The following is a 21348-nucleotide window of genomic DNA, read 5'->3' on the forward strand; positions in this document are numbered from 1 at the left end:
AAAAGTTCCAAAAGTTAGATTTTTTATTTTATGGAACCTTTACTTAAACTGTTCAATTAACCTCTCAACTCCATCCTCAATCTTGCATTTTAGGTGATATTAGCTATAACACCCTCCTCGGTTCCAGAATGACAACTGGAAGGAATTGGGCTGACTCAGATTAAATGGGCGGGTCTGACTCTGGTGCAGCTCCGCCTTTGTGGTTCTGCACAACTTGGAGGATTTCGCTGTTCAAAATGAATTAAAGACAGGACGGGGGACAGTTGATTTTGTAGCCATGGCGCTAGAATTTCAGGTGTGGCACATCCCTCGGGGGGGCCCAGTGGGGGATACTTCAGGAGTATGGGGTACCAGGCCCTCTGATACAGACTGTTAGGTCCCTGTATGACCGGTCAGCGCTTGGTCTGCATTGCCGGCAGTAAGTTGGACTCATTCCCAGTGAGAGGTGGACTCCGCCAAGGTTGTCCTTTGTCACTGATTCTTTTACAGACAGGATTTCTAGGCACAGCCAAGGTATTGAGGGGATCCAGTTGGTTGGCCTGAGGATTGGGTCTCTGCTTTTTGCAGATGATTTGGTCCTTTTGGATTCATAGAACATGATCTTAGACTTTCGCTGGAGCGATTCGCAGCCGAGTGTGAAGCAGCTCTGTCAACTGGCCAGGGAACGCCTTGGGATTCCCCTGGAAGAGCTGGCCCAAGTCACTAGGGAGAGGGAAGTTTGAGCCTCTAGACTTAGGCTGTTGTCCCTGCGACTTGAGTCCAGATAAGCTGGAGAAAATGGATGGATGGATGGACAGTCCACAACACCTTATTTCGAAATGATGCTGGCTTGTCCAAATGTGCTTTAACATACCTCAAGCATCTCAGTTTGTAGTGTAGGTGGAGAAAAGGCTTGCTCTTCATCACTCTCACTTGCAGCTTCTCCTTGTATAAAGTGTGCCGAATAGTTGAAAGAGGCACAGTGACTCCATCTGCAGCAAGATGATGTTGTAGGTCTTTGGTGCTGGTCTGTGGGTTCACTGACTGTTCTCACCATTCTTCGCTTTCATTTATCCCAGATTTCGGTCTGCTACTTCGAGCCTCAACTTCAACTGTGCCTGTAGTTTTCAATTTCCTCAATATGTTCCTAACTGTGGAAACAGTCAGCTGAAATCTCTGAGTCTGCGTTCGGTCTCCTTCCCCTAAACCATGATGGTTAACAATCTTCGTTTGCAGGTCAGTTGAAAGTTGATTTGAGACCCCTATTTAACTACTCTTCAGCGAATATTCAAAGAGGAGGGAAGCTTACAATTGACCCCCTTAAATACTCTTTCTCAAAATTGGATTCACCTGTGTATGGAGTTCAAGGGTCACTGAGCTTACCAAACCAATTTTGAGTTCCAATATTTAGTTCTAAAAGTTTTGAAATCAATAAAATTACTGCAGTGCCCAAATTTATGCAGCTGACGCTTTTGTCCAAAGCGACTTAAAAGTGATAATTGGCATGTTGCCCTTGAGGCTAACGACAACAACAACAACTTGACATCAATCATGGAGAGGAGGGAACAAGGAGTGGACAGTAGAGAGGGGGGACGGGTGTAGGGAGGCTGCTAGTTAAGAAGATGCTCTCTGAAGAGCAGGGTCTTCAGGAGTTTCTTGAAAATTGAAAAGGAAGCCCCTTTTCTGGTAATGCTTGGAAGGTGATTCCACATTTGTGGAACGATGCATGAGAAGAGTCTGGATTGTCCTGAGCGTGGTGTAGGCACTGCTAGCCGACGATCCTGTGATGACCGGAGTGGCCGGGCCGAGACGTAAGCCTTTGCAAGAGGATTCAGGTAGATGGGAGCCGTACCATCTCGTACTTTGTATGCTAGTTTTAGCCATTTCAATGTGGCTACTAGCGGTAGCCAGTGGAGCTCAATGATCAGAGGGGTGACGTGTGCTCTTTTTGGCTGATTGAAGACCAGATGCGCCGCTGCGTTCTGGACTATTTGAAGAGTTCTCACAGTACAGGCTGGAAGACCAGTTAGAAGGGCACTGCAGTAATCGAGGCGGGAGATGACAATAGATTGCACCAGGAGCTGGGTGGCATGTTGTGTTCGGTATGGTCTGATCTTTCGTATGTTATACAGCGCAGAGCGGCATGAACGAGCAACAGAGGCAACATGATCTTTAAAGCTCAGGTGTTCATCAATCATAACACCAAAATTTCAAACTGCCTTTGAAGGAGCCAGAGATGGGAAGTCATTTTGGATTGAGATATTAAACTGCATGGATGGTTTTGCTGGGATGACAAGTAGTTCAGTTTTAGAGAGGTTGAGTTGGAGATGGTGGGATTTCATCCATTTTGATATGTCAGAGAGACAGTTTGATATTCGTGCAGAGACAGTGTGGTCGTCCGGTGGAAATGACAGATAGAGCTGGGTGTCGTCTGCATATCAGTGGTAGGAGAAGCCATGTGATCGAATGATCTCACCCAGTGTGGTGGTGTATATGGCAAAGAGAAGAGGTCCTAGTACAGAGCCCTGGGGGACTCCTGTGGCAAGATGGTGCACGATAGAGAATTGTCCAAGCCAAGATACACTGAATGATCATCCTGTGAGGTACGATTCAAACCAGACGTGTGCTTTCTCTGTGATGCCCATGCTAGAGAGTGTGGATAAAAGGAAGCCATGGTTGACAGTGTCAAATGCAACCGATAAGTCGAGCAGGATAAGCACTGAGGATTTGGCAATTGCTCTAGCTTCTTTTAAGAATTCCGTCACTGATAACAGAGAAGTTTCAGTGGAGTGGCCCTTTTTGAACCCAGATTGGTAAGGGTCAAGCAGACAGTTTTGTGAGAGGTATTCTGTGATCTGCTTGAAAGCCACCCCTTCAATGATTTTGGACAGAAAAGGGAGGAGAGGGATAGGTCGGTAGTTCTCCACATGATTTGGAGGAAGAGATGTTTTTTTAGCAGCGGTTTAACCTGAGCATGCTTGAGAGAGGTGGGAAATGTGCCGGATGTTAGTGAAGCGTTGATCACGTGTGACAGCTGCGGCTACTGTAGGAGCAATAGCTTGGAGCAGCTTAGTCGGAATGGGGTTAAGTGGGCATGTAGTAGGGCGGCTGCACGTGAGAAGCTTGGACACACAGTTCTCAGTGAGAGGGGAAAAATATGACACATTGAACTGAATATTTTTATTGTAGCAAGCAACACTTTATTGAAGATCAATAATTTTCTAACGTTAGCTGCTGTGGTGATGACACTGTAGCTTCTGTTGGCACCAAACATTTTATCTGAGGCTAGAGCTTGTTAGTCCATAGTGTTGATGACGTAGCTGGTTTTCACTGGCTTTGTTTTGATCGTGACCAGCTGTTAATCTTTCAGCTACTCATAGTTCGATTCACTGAAGTGAAAAACAATCAGCCTTTTGTGTTTGTTTTGTATCTCTAGAAAAGGTGTTTGATTTACCTTTAGCAGCATGTTTCTTTATTCTCATCTGTCCTCACTATCAGCACAGTAAACACACTTTCTTGTTTTCGTCAATCGTTTTTGAGTTGATTGTCATAATGGCTCTATATGCCATAGTAGTGTCTCTTCATGGTTCGGATGTATTAATATTAATAACAGCTGATGTTTTGGTCCTGTCGGAGTCTGTGGATGATGCCTCCATGCTGAGTGGCAGACAGAATCAATCATTTAGGCCCAGAACTCTTGCTCTGTGGTCAGCCTGGTTTGGCTTGGTGGACACCACAGAAATGTGCCCGCCTAGCAGATCTGCCATTAATCTTATTTGCTAGAGACTGAAATTATGTATGTGGTTTTCCACACTGAGTGTGAGAGGTTTGCCTTCCTGTGCTCAGGATAAGGTAAAGATTTTGGTCCAGTAGCTCATAAAGAGTTGCCAAGTCTACTGCTTCTGTTTGTTTCCTCTTGCAGCTCTGAAACATCTGGAAACATCATTCAACTTCACGACAAACAATGTAAACACACTTTTATTCACACCTCGTGCACCATTACTAGGCAAGTCATTATTGTGAGGTTTGATTATAATATGGAACAAACAAAGTGAATCCAACATGTTGGTAAACATGATCGTTCAAGTATTCCGCTGTGTGGTAGAGTACTTGGAAGTATGCCATGAAGCAACTTCCTTCACAGATGCAGATGTTTTCCAGTACTTTTGCTTGAAGAAATTGTGTTTTAAAATATAAACTATAGGTTTAGGAGTTGAATCCACTTTCAACTTGGAAATATTCACTTAGCAATTATCTTTAATAATACCAGCTCAATCAGTTCTCCACCTCAACTTTGCTGGTGTCTTAACAAGTTCTGGAGATTTTCAACTGTTCAAGCCACTGGTCCATCTATCTGGTCCACCATCTCATCAGCCCTGAAAATCTTCAAAACATCTGTTTATACTGCTGGCAAGCAACTTCTGGGTTCTTTATGTAGGCAGCGGTATAGAATATGTCATCACTGGAGTTTCTGGTTTGTTCATGTTTGATTCAGATCAAATCTTGATTTGCATTGTTTTGCCTGTCTTTGTGATTATTGGTTATTTGCAACAAACCATTTAGTGTATAAACAGGCAATTTCTGAATCATCTAGTTGATCACTGGTGCTCAACTGCTGCAGAACAACAACTGTGAGCGAGAAGAAAAAGGCTTGAACACTCATGTCAAAGAATAGTTATTCAGTGAAGCATAATTACTTATTCTAAGGGTCATGGTTTGGTGTATCAGATAAAAGAAACAAGTACTAGTTTGGTCTTTATTTATTTTTTCTAGACCGACAATAACTGCCAGAAGTAGAGTTCGAACAAGCTAGGAAAATAAATTTGACTAGATTATATAGAGCTATGTTGCTCATGCTAGCAACAGAGAGCCTAATTCTCCTTCCTTTCCGGTTGGCTCATGGGTCCCCGGAAGAACGAAAAAACGAATGCAAGTCAACGGGGCTTACGCCCTAGATCACGCTTATGTTGTAATACAATTTAAACGAAAAGTAATGATGGGTGTTTCGACCATGCCAGTCACGTACTTTTAGATTTATCGGCTTGTAAAGTTTATAATTAGCATGACTACACATGACTAGCTTGACTACGTCAACACATACCGTAATCTCCTCTTCCCTAACGTAGCTGCTACTTACCAAATGGCCAGATTTATGGTGGTTCTTTCCTCCTGTGGGATGTTTGCGGAACGTACAGCCATTTTCCCTAAGTTTTCTCTGTGTCTGGTTTGATGATGTCACTTTTGTGAAGCGCATTTGTAGACCTAGAATTATTTTCACGCTAAACCTAAAATAGTGTTTCCCCCCATTCAAAAAGGAGTGCATTCTTGGTATCAAAATGTGTCTTTAAAAATCACATTACATTATATGTGAAATCCATGCCACAAAACAAGCGGAATTAGAAAATAGCGTTTTTAGCCTCATTGACTTGCATTCTTTTTTTTTTTTTCGTTCTTCTGAGGACCCATGGTCCGGAGGTAGATGGGTGGGACTTAGGCTCCCTTTAACAGGTCATCTATGTGGAAGTTTTTTAATTCCAGAGTCAAATTTTTATAAATGATTATGGTAGGGATGTAAGAAAATATCGATATGGCAATATATCGTGATATTTTCCCAACAATATTATATCGATATTCAAAAGCCGTGTATTGGAAATATCAATATGGCAATATATCGTGATATTTTTTCATTCGATTATTACATCTATATTCAAAAGCTTTGTATCTAATTTTTGAAAGAATTTACATGCAAACTTGTGTGTATTTTCTTTTCGTTTTGTGCAATTCAATCGCCACCCTCTAGTTGGCAGCAGTGTGCAATGGGTTTTGTTTCCACCATTGAACTGTAAATCCCTCCATCATGGTTCAGATACCTCATGTTAAACATGTTTCGTATCAGTTTGGACTGTTTATTGAACATTCTTACAATAAATTCAGTAAAAAAAATTGCTTGTAACGTCTGACTGAATGTATCGCAATATATCGCGATATATCGTATAGTCTCCCCTGTATCGTGATATGTATCGTATCGCCAGAATTTCAAAAATACACATCCCTGGATTCTGGTAAAGATAATTCTTTGAGATAAATTTTCAGGTGGTAACTGTAAAGAGTAATTTTTGACACACGGATCCAATCCAGCATCTCTGGTTGTTTTTCCTTGTGATTATTTCTATTAAACTATTGTGAATAAATCACATAAGTGTGGCTTTGCAGTACAGTTGTTAAACAGTGTATAGGTTGTGAGTAATTTGTTATCCCCATAACCCCTCATCTTCCCCTCACATGCTGTGACTCAACACCCGCAGCATGAATTTGTTCTGACCACCATCACCACCATCTATCCGTGGATAATGGGCTGAATCTACCCTCCGTATAATTGCCTTATCTGATTCAGTGCAGGAATGACAAACACACTGGATCTCTAACAGGACATCATGGATTTGGGGGACACCTAAAGAGATGAGTAGACGGAACTTCGTCTAAACAGATGCTCCTTATTCAGTTGTGATGGATGGGTTTGAAGTGATGTTTAAGAAACAGGGGTTCTTTTTTCAGAGATATACAAACAGCCCTGCAGCTTAGATTAAATATCTCATCAACCACTAAATGCATTTCAACGTAGCTCTCAGAAACAAATCACTAAATGGAAACTTATCAAACCCAGGAATGGATTCCAGTCAATTTGTCAGTAGCCTAGCATCATTCACACTTAATATTATTTACATGATTTAACCAACACGCATTCCTTTAACTAAAACTTGGATTTTGATTATTTAATTATTTTTCTTTCTTTACAAACATTTATAAGCTGTTATTTTTTTCTAAGGAATTAAATTACCACCTGATTTTCATGTAGGGTGGGACGTGTGGCGAGAAAGGCCGGGAAACTGTTTATGTTTAAAACAGAGGATGTTTGAGGTGAATGATTTTGCACAAAAGCTCACAACCTGTGTCATTTGTGAATTGATTTATTTCAGCCTGGTCCTGGTTCCGAGTGTATTGCTGTTCTGAGATCAGCCCTGGTGACCTTCACATGTGGTCCAGCTGACCATATCGTAGAATCTTCCGGACTATCCTCTGACTCTTTCTCACACTGACCAGTTTTTAGTTTATTTGTTCTTTTTGCATGCAGAACTCATAAATAAAACATCATTGGACTATTGTGTGCTGAAACATTTTAAAAATTATAAATGTTTATATTTTTGATTGATTGGTTGGTTGGTTGGCTGGTTGATTTTGTGCATCAGCCAAACAGATGGTGTGTGTGTTGGTGGAGCAAACATCCCATGGACTTGCTGCTTTGATGCACTGCCCCGCTTGTCCTACTGCTGTCCTTTTCGTCTAGAACTCAAATTCAGGTCTAAACCTGAATTTTTGCTCCCCAGCTCCAGTTCTTGTCCCTCTCTAGAGGTCTGCTGTTCTATTTTTAGGCACGTTGACCCATGCCAGCATAGCTCCTCTGTTTGCCTTGTGTGTGGTGTTGTTAAAAGGACCCGCATGGGAGCTGTAATGATACAGTGTCTCCGTCTGGCTCCCGGTGCTCCGATAGACGCTGTTTAAACAGTATCCTGAGCCCAGGATGGATCCCATGACAACTTCATAAATATTTACCTGCTGCAGCAGCTGTTGGTCTTTGCTTGAGGAGCACTTGTCTGCAGGCTATCTTTGTAATGTTTTTCTTCTGCCCTTTTTTTCTGGCTCTATTGTTGTCTGTCACGGCTGTAGGATGTGCTGCTTTGATGATCTTCTTTGGATGTTGTGGTTTTGCACATCATCATCATCAGAGTGGAATGTCAGGATGTCCTGTGTATCAAAGCCAAAGAGTGTACAGTCCCAATATGTTAAACATAAACACGCCAATGAGTCCTAGTTCCAGCAGAGTTTGGCTTATACCACTAAAAACCATAAATAATGATAAATAATTTTTTTAAAAAGTCTTCAAGTGGCCGTGTGTAGTTTCCTGGCACTAGGGGGCAGTACATACATACATTCCAGGGTAGTTTTACACCATATGCTGTGAGTGTTGCTAACCATTATGGTAAAAGGTGTTACCTGTAGAGCAAAAAGCATGCAACCTCGGCATGACTCCTCAGACTTTAATGGCTCTTCAGCTGATTCCAATCGAGAGAATTCAGTGCTGATTCTGGTTTTTTGGCACTGTAGGTACCTGATCTGCTTGGGGTCCTGTGCCTGCTGGTGACGTCAAACTACATCATTACATCTCGGCCAAAATATATTGCATTTCTTTTTCAATTCTGAAAAGTTTAACAATTTTGTTATTAAATTAATGTTTCTTACCACCTAAATATTTTCTTTCTAACTGCAATTTGTTATGAAAACATCTTATAGTTTTAGTTTTGTACAGAATGTGAAACTACATAAAACCAACATCAGACTGGGCCAAAATGTACAGCAGTTCTTATATGTGAAACGTTTTTCATTTATTTGGTTGAAGTGACTTTGTGTATTTTCCCTGGCGACACGGGGCAACACATACCTAAATCATTGCAAGCAAGCATTATTTTTGTGTTTTAATAAGACTTTACCAACGGATGGCCATTAGGGTCAAAAATCCCTGCGAGTGCAACCTCCAGCAAATGACAAGAACATCAGATTACCTTTCATTACTGGCAACGAGTGAAGACGTGAATGTGTAAAACAACTATGTTTATTAATGGTGAAAGTTTTGTAACCATTTGTTACTTATCAGTTAATGCATTCTGTCCTCACGGGCTTCCATAGAAGGAAACATGGCACCCAGTATGTCGTCACCCAGTGTCTTAGACCCGCTCCTATGAAGAACTGATTTTTATGGTTATAAGATATGAAACCATCAATATTTTTCAACAACTGGGCATCTTTTTATTCATTTACAACAACATTTTGATGGATATTTCCAGAGATTAATGGTAAAAGCTACACATTGTCACTTTAATTAGCAACCCTTTCTGTTTGGATGTATGGTTTTTTTAGTTTTATATGTAAATAAAAGGTTCTGGCAAACCATCAAGCGTCTCAGGGGAGGAAGGCAGCAATTTGCCCACACTGTGTACAGTGGGGATGGGGAGCTGTTGACGTCAACTGGAGCTATAGTTGGGCGGTGGAAGGAATACTTTGAGGAGCTCCTCAATCTCACCGACACACGGATATGCGGAAGAAGACGAGACGAGATGTAAAAAAATCTATAAATTCATTCGAAATGTTGTATACTTATTATTTGTTCAAAGTTCTTCTACATTTTGCGTAATTTCATCCTAATCTGAGTTGCTCAGGGTCTCTTTTTGTATTTATTTTATATTTCCTTTGCCAATATAAACATATTTTCTCCAAAAAAGTTTTTTTGAACTACAGGACTGCAACCGCAAGGACTACAATTGCATATTTGTCCAGACTAACCAAAAATTATCTAGTATGACGTCATCCGCAGGTGCAGGACCCCAAGCTGGCTCACATGAAACATGACGTCTAATATGGCGTCCTCCAGAGACTTTAGACCTGCACCCTATGTATTTTAAACCCAATTTTTATGGTTAATGTTACTAAGCCGCCAATGTTTTTCAACGATTGGATGTCATTTTATTCATTTTCAACAACATTTTGATGGATATTTTCAGGGATTGAAGGTAAAAAAAGGTAAAAACCGATGCCACCCAGCCCGGTCCGTGTTGACCAAGATGTGAAACTGCCATGAGTCTTTATTTAGCTGCTTTCAGTTCAGCAGCATCTGGGTGTTCTTCCAAACACTTAACCATTTGTTCATCTGTCTGTCTGTCTTCCAATTATCCAAAGCTGGACCATGAGGATAACAGAACCAGGAAAGCCGTAACTGGTTGTGCTTCATTGATGTTTAGTTGTTGTTTCCTGCTCTTCCTCACTGCCAGATGATGGGAAGATCTTCCATGGAAGTGGGGTTGGTGACGCTTTTGGTCCTCGTTGCTTCAAAGGGGACATCATGGGTTGTGGCATCATGTTCCCACTTGACTACATTCTGGATGGAGAAGGTGGGGCCCTGAGGTTCAGCTACTAAAGGTACACAGTGAGTATAGAAAAGGATCGCCCCTTTTGAAAGACTTTAATGGTTTTGTTTTACAGCCTTAAATGGAAACCCAAATAATATATTTAACCAGCTTTACTTATCCAATGCAACCTATAGCGTTTTTTGAAAAATATCAAAGTTACAGTTCAAGTAAAATTTTAAAAACAAGAAATATTGTATTGGGGGTGTCTGGGGCTGGGGGGCTGCTGCCCCCCTCTGGAGGTGCTTGGGTTGCCTCGGGGGGGTGGACTACTGGCGGTTGTGAGTAGGGCCCCTTGGGGGTCTTGGCGGTGGCCATAGGCTGCTGCCTGGTGGCTGCATTGCCCCTGAGTAGGTCTGGGTGAGGGCTCAGGGCGTGGGGGTGGCTGGCTCTGTGTGGGGATCTGGGCGGGGCCTTGGGGGTCGGGTCCTGACATGTATGCTGCCGGGAAGAAGGCTGGAACATGTGGCAGTGCCTGGCCCGGGCTCGGGGGCCTCAGATAGACCTTGGCTCCTCTGCTGTCCCATCACGGGGGAGGTGTATGTCCAGGAGGGGGAGGACCCAACCTGGATGTCCTATGTCTTATACATTCTGGAAGCTGTGCAAATGCATGGATGGGAGTAGATATTCTGCTGGGGTGGGGCTCCGTTGGTTCCCTCGGACTCCGTGGAGCTCTGCGTTGCTGCTGCTTTGGGCCCTGGCAAGATGGGTTGGGGTCTCCATGCCCTGGGTGGCATTTTGGCAATGGAGGTGCCTATTGGGGCCAGTGGGGGAGCTGGCTCCCTGGAGGGCTAAGCCCAACCAGCCATTCCTCCCCATCCCCACACATTTCGCTCCTGCTCCCTCACATCATCACACAAACATGCATATAGGACCTTGGGGGGTGGGCAAGTCAGGGGGTAGGGGGTATGGACCCCATTTCCGCATTCCTGTGGCAGCCTGCCCCCCAATTTTATTTGCACATTAAACACTTCCACCAACGACATTCCACGCAAACTCACACTTAGGGCCCTGGGAGTGAGCACATTCAACGGCATTTGGCAAGGGTATCTTTCAGCTTCATCACGAGTGCTGGTGCCCACTTCCAATTTTAAACCACACTTAGACACAGAGGGCTGTGGGGGAAGACGGGTGGTGTGGTGGCATCAGCTGGCGTAGGCCAGATGATGCCTGCACTGCCCACTCACCACAGCCACGAATACACCTCATCAACACGCACCAACACGGTATTGGTGCAGGGGGAGTGAGACTAGGGGTCTTAGCACACCTCTATTGTCGCTTGGCTTCCCGGGGCTGAAGGCTAGGAGGGAGATCTGGCCGTCTGGCTGGGGTCTGGGGTGGGGGGTCGCTTTGCTCGGCATTGGGCAGGGGAGCGTGCTCATCAGTACCCCAGCAGAAAGGGTTGAAATCTGGGAACCGGTAATGGTTGTACCCCTTGTGCAGCAGTACCATGACCAGAGTGAATAGGGTGTGTTTGGGGAGCATGAGTGGGTGTCTGGCATGCATTTTTGTACGTCTTAGGTTGTATGTGTATGTGCGAGCATGAGGGAGGGAGTGTGTGACTGTGTCTGTGTATGACTGTATATGTCAGGTGGGGTCTTTGACTCCTCCCCTCTCCTGGGACTTATTTTGCTGCTACACATCTTCGCCTCCCCTCCCCCTGCCACACTTGGTGTGGAGTGCGGTGCCTTGGTCTGCCTGAGTGTTTGCGGCTCCCGGGTTAGGGGGTTTAAGATTTTTGGCACCTGCCTGATTAATCTTGGTGGCTGCCTGGTGGTATCTGAATCCCTGGGCTCTGTTGGGTCCCCGGCGGGGCTGGTCACCCCTGGGTTCCGAGTCACTGGGTTCCGGGCTCAGCTGGCTTGAGGGTGGGAGGCTGCGGGTGGGCCTGTGGGCTTGCTGCTGATATTCCACAGGACTCTGCCGGCTGCTGGTTGTAGCCCCTCGGGGCAGTCGTCTGCGCCACTTGAGGGGGGCAGGGGCATTTCTGATTGCAGTCTCCCTGGGGTCCCTGCTCTCTGGGGCAGCTCCTGGATCTCTGTGACTTAGAGCTGCCTCCATCTCCTAGACATCTTTGGGGGGCGGATCTGTGGCCCCTCACACTCTCTATTGGATGCTCCTATAGAGAAACCTTACATATACAAGAGCGGGTACGCACACAGGTGCTCACATGGTGCTTTCATAAGTATGGACTTGGGCACATCCAACACATGTCTTAAGGCTGTGGTTGGCACTAAATGCACTGTGATTTATTATCGTGATTGTTCAGTAAAACAATGTTGATCTTATGTTGACGCAGTGACAGCTTGCTCCTGTTGTATTGTTGTTTGTCCCTTTTCTTTTTTTCTCTTTCCGCAGGTCTAGAAGCAGACTCTTGTTCATCATTGATTGTTTATTTTTGTGGGGACCCCCCCCCCCACCCCCGTCTCTTCCTTTCTCTTTCACCTCCGTGTCCGGTCGGCATTACATGCTTTCAAAAAACAATAACAATAAAGTTTTAAGTATCAGGCGTGACATTAAAAGCAGAAGCTTTGATGCTCCACCTGAGAGTAAATCTGTAAGGCTTGTCACCAGCATTCAGACATTAATTCTGTTTGCTTCACAGCCAGACAGGACATGGGAAAAATAAATAAATAAATAAATATTAAAAAATAATAAAACCAGCACTGACTGGAATGAAACTGAAAAAAAAAGAAAAGAAATATTGACATTAATAAAACCATATTTTCTCCTCTGGCTATCCGGGGTCAGGTTGCAGGGACAGCCGCCTAAGCTGACAGACATAGACTTTCCTCACCCCAGCTACTTGAGGCAGCTCTTCCAGGGAAATCTTAAGAAATTTTTATGTCAGCCAAGGTATATAGTCCCTGCAGCATGTCCTGGGTCTTCCTCTGGATCTCCTCCTGGTTGGAAGTGCACAGAAAACCTCACTAGGGAGGCATCCTAACCAGATTCTCAAGCCACATGAACTGGCTCCTTTTAATGTTGAGGAGCAGCAGATCTACTCCAAGCTCCCCCCGGATGGCCGAGCTTCTCACTCTATCTCTAAGGGAGAGCCCAGCCACCCTGCGGAGAAAACTCATTTCAGACGCTTGTATCCATGATCTCATGCTTTCGGTCGTTACCCAAAGCTCATGACCATAGGTGAGGGTAGGAACATAAGTCAACCGGTAAATCGAGAGCTTTGCCTTCCAGCCCAGGGGCGTCATTTATCAAGCTTGCTTACGCACAAAACGGGGTCGGAAAACTGCATAAGCAACTTTCCACGCAAACTTTGGGATTTATGAAAGAAAACTTAGCAGAGAAATGTGTGCAGCTTTAAGTTGACTAAGGACCTGGTTTACGCACATGTTGGACATGAAGAGCACCTGCAGTGCTGCTGCTGAGGAGGATAACATTATGAAATCCTTCAGCATTATCACTTGTACTGCTTCGTTTTCACACAGAGCAAGACCCCCCCCCCCCACACACACACACACACGGTAAATGAGACCCCAGCTCTTTTCACCCCAGCAGACTAGTACAACACCCGCATCACTGCAGATGCAGCACCAATCCGCCTGGGTGCCCACGGGTTTGGGTATAGTGTAGAGGCCAGTTACATAAAACCAGCTAGTTACATAAGTAACTGATAAAAGATATTTTTTGTTGGTGATTTTATTTAAGGCTGTAAAAGAAACTAAATCAAAGTCTTTCAAAGGGGGTGATTCTTTTCTATAAGCATTGTGACTAGTCTGTAATGTTACTCACTTTGCTTTTGTGTTGCCTTCACTCACCAGAACCAGATCAGCGCATCCAAACATGGTTTTTCTCTTGCTGCTCTGTTCACTTGCTCCTGAGCTGTTATTTCAGTGGTTGTGTTGCTTTGTTCTGTCCTCAGGTGTCATGGACGACTTGGATCAGCTGGAAAGCCACCCGGGTCAAGCAGACGTCCAGAATTGTCTGTACCTCAATGAGGAGGAGGAGGAAGGGGAAGAGGAGGAGGAGGGCGAAGAAGCAGAGAGAGAGCAAGGGGGAAGGAAAGTCATGGTGAGTTACGCTATAAAGGGGTACTTTACAACTATCTCTTATATTTTTTAATCATTTTCTTGAGCCAGTATGTGCTAAAATTACCCTTTACAGGGTTAATGAAAGGCCATGCAGCTCCTATCGACCTCTGTGGCCAGAATATTTCACTTGCAACTTCAGAGTTGTTGGTCTGGTCTATTGGTCTTAGAAAAAATTGAGCTGACATACCTGGTGCTGCAGTCTGGTTCCAGCATGTTTCCTGTATGTTTTAGATGATGAACACCACTGATGTGTTTAATTTAGTGTTTAATCACTGCTGTAGACACTAATGAAGGCTGGAGAGACATTTCAGCTGTTAGATTAAGGTGTTAAAAAGACAAACGCACAGCGAGGAGATATGTTTTGCTTTTGGTTCATGTAGCTCTGAATCCATCCCAACACACATCTTAAATGTAAACGATAAAATATAAAAGCAATACAGTGATCCCTCGTTTATCGCGGTAGATGCGTTCCAGACCTGGCCGCGATAGGTGAAAATCCGCGAAGTAGGGACACCATATTTACAGTATTTATTTAACAGGTATTCAGACTTTTAAAACCCTCCCTTTACATAGAAAAAATTTTTTACTTGTTTTTTTTTTATAGTTTTATTACAAAAAGTGCATTTTATGAGGAAATTGATGAAAAAAAAAACAGGAATTTCTTGATATTTCACATAGAAAAATACCGCGAATCGGTGAAAAATACCGCGAATCGGCGAATTTCCCTTGAATAAGGCTCCAAAGAAAAAATCTGCGAAGTCGTGAATCCGCGATAAACGAACCGCGAAGTAGCGAGGGATCACTGTAAAACATCTGCTGAGAGAGGATAAGTGTGTTTTGAAGTGAGTTTTAAAACCATGTTGTGAGGGTGGGCGGTCTGACCTGATGGTGGCAGAGCGGCTGCTGCTGCAGACACCCTCATGCCTGGCTGTGAGCCTTTGGGATGTTTCGAAGCATCTGATCTGCTGACCTGAGTGCGAGCAGCAGGGTGCAGCTAGGACATCAACTGTGAACCAGTCAGAGCTGTGGGCCGCCTACACGTTTCACTTTGATCCAGAAGCACCGCATCCTACCGACTCTAGGCCAGCTGTGACCAGCTCCCTGATCTGACGTGATTGTTCCACATGACCTGTCTTATGTGCGCTGCTTCATTATGCTTTCAGTGGTCTTGTTTGAAGACGTGCAGAGTTTAACAGATGGATAAATCGTAAAAGGCCTAAATATGTTGTTGGGACCATTTACAGCAAACTCATCATTAAACCACGCCATGTTTTTGAGAAGCTAGTAATTACACATTTGTTTAAAAGTTGAAACACCCATAGGTATTTAGTTTGAGTGGGAGAGGTTTTAAAAGAGCTGTGATAAAAACAGGAGCATCCTGTCCCCGCCTGAAACCTAAAGGGCCCCCGCCCATCTCCTCTGTATTTCTGAGAAACAAAATCAGGCACGTTTTCCAAGAGCAGGTTATTGTTGACAAGATCCAATCCAATTTTATTTATAAAGCGCATTCACAAGGCATTACAACCAAACAAGGCGCTGTACACTAAAAATGTTAGTTAATTAAACCGGCGTTATACAAACATGTCGAACACAGATAGAAGATAAAAAGGAAATACAACAAAATTCCCAAAAATAACAGCTAAAAATCAATAAAACACAGGGAGAATAAAAAATTAGAAAAACATTTTAAAAAATAACCTCAATAGTACGGAAGTTGATATTGTGAAGTCCATTTTTAAACAGTGCAGATGTGAGTGAGGTTCATAATCATGTGGTATAAGCTAGGTTGAAGTAGTGAGTTTTCATGCGTGATTTAAAAATGCTAGCTGTTGGTGCTTGCCTCACTGGCAGTGGTAATGCGTTCCACAGCTTCGGTGCACAGACAGACAAAGCCCTTTCTCCACGGATTTTTAGACGAGCATTCGGAACAGCTAGGAGGAGCTTATCTTCAGACCTGAGAGCACGCGGCGGGTTGTAGTAATGGACAAGTTCACACAGATATGGAGGAGCTTGATGGTTCAAGGATTTGTAAGTCAGAAGCATAATTTTGAAATTTATCCTGAACTGCACGGGCAACCAGTGGAGAGATTTCAGAATTGGAGAAATGTGTTGTCTTCTGTCAGCTCCAGTCAGCAACCTAGCTGCAGAATTCTGGACCAGCTGAAGTCTAGAGAGAGCTGCTTTACTGATGCCGTATAAGCAGGAGTTGGAGTAATCCAGCCTTGAAGTGATGAAAGTGTGGACCACGGATTTCAGAAGACGTACACTCAGGATGTGCTTTAGTTTTGAGATGCGTCTTAGTTGGTAAAAACATGATTTAACTGTTATTGACCTGGGCATCCATCTTCAGAGCCTGGTCCATTTTTACTCCAAGGTTGGAGATTACGGAGGATACATTAGGTGAGAGATAGTTGAGGTCAGGTTGTTGAGTTGCCGTGGTACTGTAAGGACTGAAAACGATTAAGTCAGTTTTAGAGTCATTGAGATGGAGGAAGTTGTCAGCTAGCCATTGCTTGACCTCAAGGATACAATCAGACAGAACTTTCGTTGATTGAGTTGGCTTAAATGAAAAATAGATTTGACAGTCGTCAGCGTAAAGATGGTATGAAACAGCGTGTTTTCTGAAAATGGCTCCTAAGGGCAGTATATAGAGGTTGAACAGTAACGGGCCGAGAATTGAACCTTGTGGGACACCCCAACGTAGAGGCTGTGACTCGGATGAGCAGCCATCCAATATGACCCTAGCAGACCTGTTACAAAAGTATGACCTAAACCAATCTAGGGCTGTGCCTGAAATGCCAGCCCAAGTGTGAAGTCTTGTGATCAAAATGTCATGATCGATCGTGTCGAATGCTGCAGATAGATCCAAAATCAAAAGATCTGTTACTAATTGTATTTCTTTAATCAGTCCTATGAGAGGGCATGATCTCTTGGCTGCAGCAAACTTGGATTTTGAATAAAATAAAGATCATTTTGACTTTTTAGCTGAAATGTTTATGCGGTTGTTCAGCCTGGAAACTACTGGAAGTCACATCAGCACCTCCTGCAGATTTGAGCCTCGTCTGTCACAGTCGTGTTCTGGGGAAGACATTTTACTGTCCTCGCCTACTGCTGGTGGTCCAGTGGTCACTAGTGCTCAGCACCCTCCCTTCTTTCAGTGCCCCCAGGGCAGCTGTGGCCACATTGTAGCTCACCACCAGCGTGTGAAGATTAGTGTGTGCAGGTGAAATACTTGCTGTGTTGTGAAGCGCCTTGGCGGGTTGTAGGTCCCTAGAGGGCGCTTTATCAAAATCAAGCTAACATGCTGGATCTTGAATCTGCAACTTTAGATTTAAAAAAGTCAGTTTAGGTCTGCATCTGCCAGCAGAAGGCCAAACTCATAAGGGAAAGCACCACAGTCCTGCAGATCCTGGAATCACTTAAATAATATTTGAACAGTGGATTGTTTTCGTTTTGTCGTCGGAGAGTTTCGGTCAGTACGAGTAGTTGTGTCATTCTGTAGAACAAACAGCTCCCTTCTTAAAGACTGATTGATGTCACAGTGTAAGGCGCTAGTTAAAGAGGGACTGCACACCATCTGAAAATGTAACTCCGCCCCCTAGTCAAGATTTGAAAAATGCCATGAAAGTGGGCGTTGCCAGGAGGTACAGAGTGGCATGGCCAAGTGTGGGGAATTTCCATCCTGGGAGGGAAGGGGAGTGGGAGGAGACTGTACCGATGTCAATCACAAGTTTAACATGCAGTAGCTGCTGTTCTGCCACAGGGGGCAGCACTAAGACGTTTTTAGACCTATATTCTAGATTTAATCAAGTTTATAAAAATGCACAGAAACAGAAAGATTGCATTTGTAAATACCCAATTATACAGTTCATAAGCAAAAAAAATGATATTTTGGGGTTAATTTACTCCTTAAAGTCTCTTTCCGGAGTATTTCTCTTATCCGATGGCACCATCTAGTGGCTGACAAGCATATCACACAAATAATTTCTCCTGTTTTTTTAAGATGGCGACTTCTCGTTTCTTGTTTATAAATGTGCTTCTGTAGCCGACAAACAGCTAAAACAAGTTGTTTTACAAGTATTATTCTCACGTCATGTTGTGTTCTCATATATTTGTATTTTAAACACTTACTTGTCCGTGAAAAGTTAATCAACTCTGTATCAGTCGAGGTATTCCTTAAACTTGAAGCAGGTAAGCGGTAGTTTAACGCTAATGGTTAGTTCTGGTCAGTGCTCAGTTTCCTATTGCACGGAGCTCTGCGGGGCAGGGATCGTGCTTAGCAAAAAATAAATAAAAAAGACTTATTGCTTACATTATATCACAGTACATAAGATAATCACTTTTATGGATTTCTGAAAAATCATACATAATATCTGAAAGGGAAAAACTGCGAAAAGATACTTTAACCAGTCTGCTTCCACCCAGTGGGGAAAACAAGATAGCCATAAACACTAGAGATACTAAAGAGAAGAACCCGTAAGTGCAGCAGGAACCAGGTTAGCTGCTGGTTTGATTACGCCTGTGTTCTCAGGGATGACTCAGAGAAAGCTGCAGACTCAAGTAAAAAGTTAGAGTCAGGAGAAACTTGTAAGACAAGAAGACATTTTTGGAGTTTAGTCTGTGATGTTATGTTTAGAGCTGATACTTGCATTCATTTTACCAAACACACCCACATCACCCCACATCTCCTCCAGCTTCACTGGCTGCCAGTCAGCTTCAGGGTTCATTTCAAGATCCTGGTTCTGGTCTATAGGGCCTTACATGGACAAACACCATCTTACATTGGTGATCTTCTCAGTCCCTACACCCCCAGCAGGTCCCTGAGGTCCAGTGATCAAAATCTACTGGTTGTGCAGCACCAGGCTAAAGACCAAAGGTGACAGATCATTTGCTGCTGTGGCCCCCAGACTCTGGAACACTCTCCCCCTGAGCCTGAGATCAGTGGACTCAGTGGTCTCCTTTAAAGAGCAGCTGAAGACTCACTTGTTCAGGCTGGCTTCATCACCCTCTCCTTGTTCTGCTCTCCCTACCTATTCCACCTTCCTCAGGCTCCACTGATTTCCCTCTTTCCTATTTACTCTCTCTCTCTTTCTCTTTCTTTACATTTTTTAATCACAATTGTCTATTTTTTGCTCATTTTAAATATATTCTTAATCATTCTCTAAATTCTTTTTTATATTTTTACATTTTTTGTTTTTTTTGTGAAGTGCCTCGTGATTTTTATAGAAAATTTCTTTTCTTATTCTTCTTCATATTGTGTGTTTTGTGATTTGGTCAGATTCCCTATTGAAAAAAAAATACAACAATGTTAAATCTGGATTATAGAAATCCAATTTAACTCGTTTCATACAGGTTAAGTGCCATACCTTATTTAGTATTTAGTGGGATGGCCCTCTGTAGGCCATATGGTCTGTTAACCGACAGATGTTATTGCTAGAGTCCTTCTCTCTCCCACCTCCTGCACTTCATCAATGTGACATCCTAAAATAGAGCTGGCCTTCTTACTCTAGTCTCTGTCTCCTTACAGCAGATAAGTCTTTTCCCCAACAGTCCACAGCATAAAATATAGCTGATACCACCATAGAGTCAAAAGAGGCCATTAGGAGTGCCCCCTGCACTCCAAAGGACCTCAGTCTCCTCAGCAGGTAGCATCTGCTCTGACCGTTCCTGAAAAGAGCACCAGCGTTGTGGCTCCAGTCCAGCTTGCTGTTCAAGTAAAACCCTAGTTCCTAAGACTACCTCAGTGTCTGTTCCCTGGATGTTCACCGATACCAATGCAGAGGGCCTGTGTCTGCAAAAATCTAGCACCAGCTCCTTGGTTTTCCCTGTGTTGATCAGGAGGTGGATCTGCTGACACCAGTCCACACAATTCTGTGGCCCCTGGCTTTATTCTGAGTCTGCTTCATTTGTAATGAGGCTGACTACAGCAGAGTAATCGGTGAAATTCTGTAGATGGCAGCCTGCGGAGTTGATCGAGAAGTAGATGTAGAGGGCGAACAGGAACGGTGCCAGCTCAGTTCCTTCCAGCTAGTCAGAAACACAGCCCTAACAAGCTGTGGGCGTTCTGTGAGGTAGTCCAATATCCAGTGTGACTTGTGGTGGTCACTCCTGCCATCTCCAGCTTGTCCCTCAATAGTCGAGCCTGGATGGTGTAAAAGGTACCAGAGAAATGGAACTACTACTCCAGGGCTTTAAAACCACCTGATCTCCATCCGATTGACAAACTAAACTTCCTTACTGCCTTTCTTCTTTGTCACATGTCTACACTGGTGCTACAAAGCAGTCCTGATTATGTGTTTGAATTTAAAAAGAACCTCCGAACCATGGTTCTAGGTTTAGAACCCTGCTCCGTTGGGAACTTTTAGTAGGCTTTGTTTCCTGGCACTAGCTCATCACTGTACACCAGGATCACAGCTATTCCAACCAGACCAGGAGGCAACTGGCCTTGTTTCTGTGCAGCGTTTTTGTTTTTGGAGCCTTTGTTAATGCTCCCTCAGTGGACCCAGCCGAACCCCTTCAACTCATTTTTGTTGTTTTAGTTTTAAATACAGAGGTTTTAAGTTTTCTCAGCTCATTGAGCTGGCCTTGTGAAATCAGAGGTCACTGAGTGGCAGCGAGGCTAGCAGGGCCCAACCCCAGGTGGGTGAGAGTAGAGCGGGCCGGCTTCTAATCCAGGGATTCGTTGATATTTATTCAACGGGACACATTAGTCTTGATGTACCGTAACGTTCCAGCACACGTCGTACCGCCTCTGTTATTCAGACTAATGAAATATGTTCCCCTCAGCTGTAATTAAACGGGTTTCTTTTTGGAGTGGGTGGTTCTGTAAATGTTTGATATGTGACTCAGGCTCATTTATCAGCAGCGCGCACTCGACAGCACTCGACTTTGTTGTTTTAGTGTGTCGCTGTTTGGTCTGAGTGGAGTAGAGCTGTGTGTGTGCGTGCGTGTGTGTGTGTGCGTGTGTGTGTGTGTGTGTGTGTGTGTGTGTGTGCGTGTGCGTGCGTGTGTGTGCGTGTGCGTGTGCGTGTGTGTGTGTGTGTGTGTGTGTGTGTGTGTGTGTGTGTGTGTGTGTGCGTGCGTGTGCGTGTGTGTGCGTGTGCGTGTGCGTGTGCGTGTGCGTGTGTGTGTGTGTGTGTGTGTGTGTGTGTGTGTGTGTGTGTGTGTGTGTGTGTGTGTGTGTTCTCTGCGGGCCGGCTGTAGGATGTTTGATTCGTCTGTGATCTAGTGTAGATGTGTTCTTTAAACATTACTGGCCCCCCACCCCACCCCTGGTTTACCACATTTTCTCATTTATTTACTCA

General features: G+C 43.9%; 1 protein-coding gene across 2 annotated transcripts in view; it reads left to right on the plus strand.

Moving 5' to 3' along the window:
* LOC107390377 (SPRY domain-containing protein 3) overlaps nt 1-21348 on the plus strand; it is a 91121-nt gene that overhangs the window by 68536 nt on the left and 1237 nt on the right. For both annotated transcript variants that reach the window (XM_015967042.3, XM_054745727.2), the window contains exons 9-10: nt 9861-9980; nt 13876-14024. In XM_015967042.3, the coding sequence (XP_015822528.3) occupies nt 9861-9980; nt 13876-14024 (269 nt within the window). The remainder of the gene's footprint in view (nt 1-9860; nt 9981-13875; nt 14025-21348) is intronic.

This window comes from Nothobranchius furzeri, chromosome 15 (assembly GCF_043380555.1).
Source record: "Nothobranchius furzeri strain GRZ-AD chromosome 15, NfurGRZ-RIMD1, whole genome shotgun sequence".
Taxonomy (NCBI): Eukaryota; Metazoa; Chordata; class Actinopteri; order Cyprinodontiformes; family Nothobranchiidae; genus Nothobranchius; species Nothobranchius furzeri.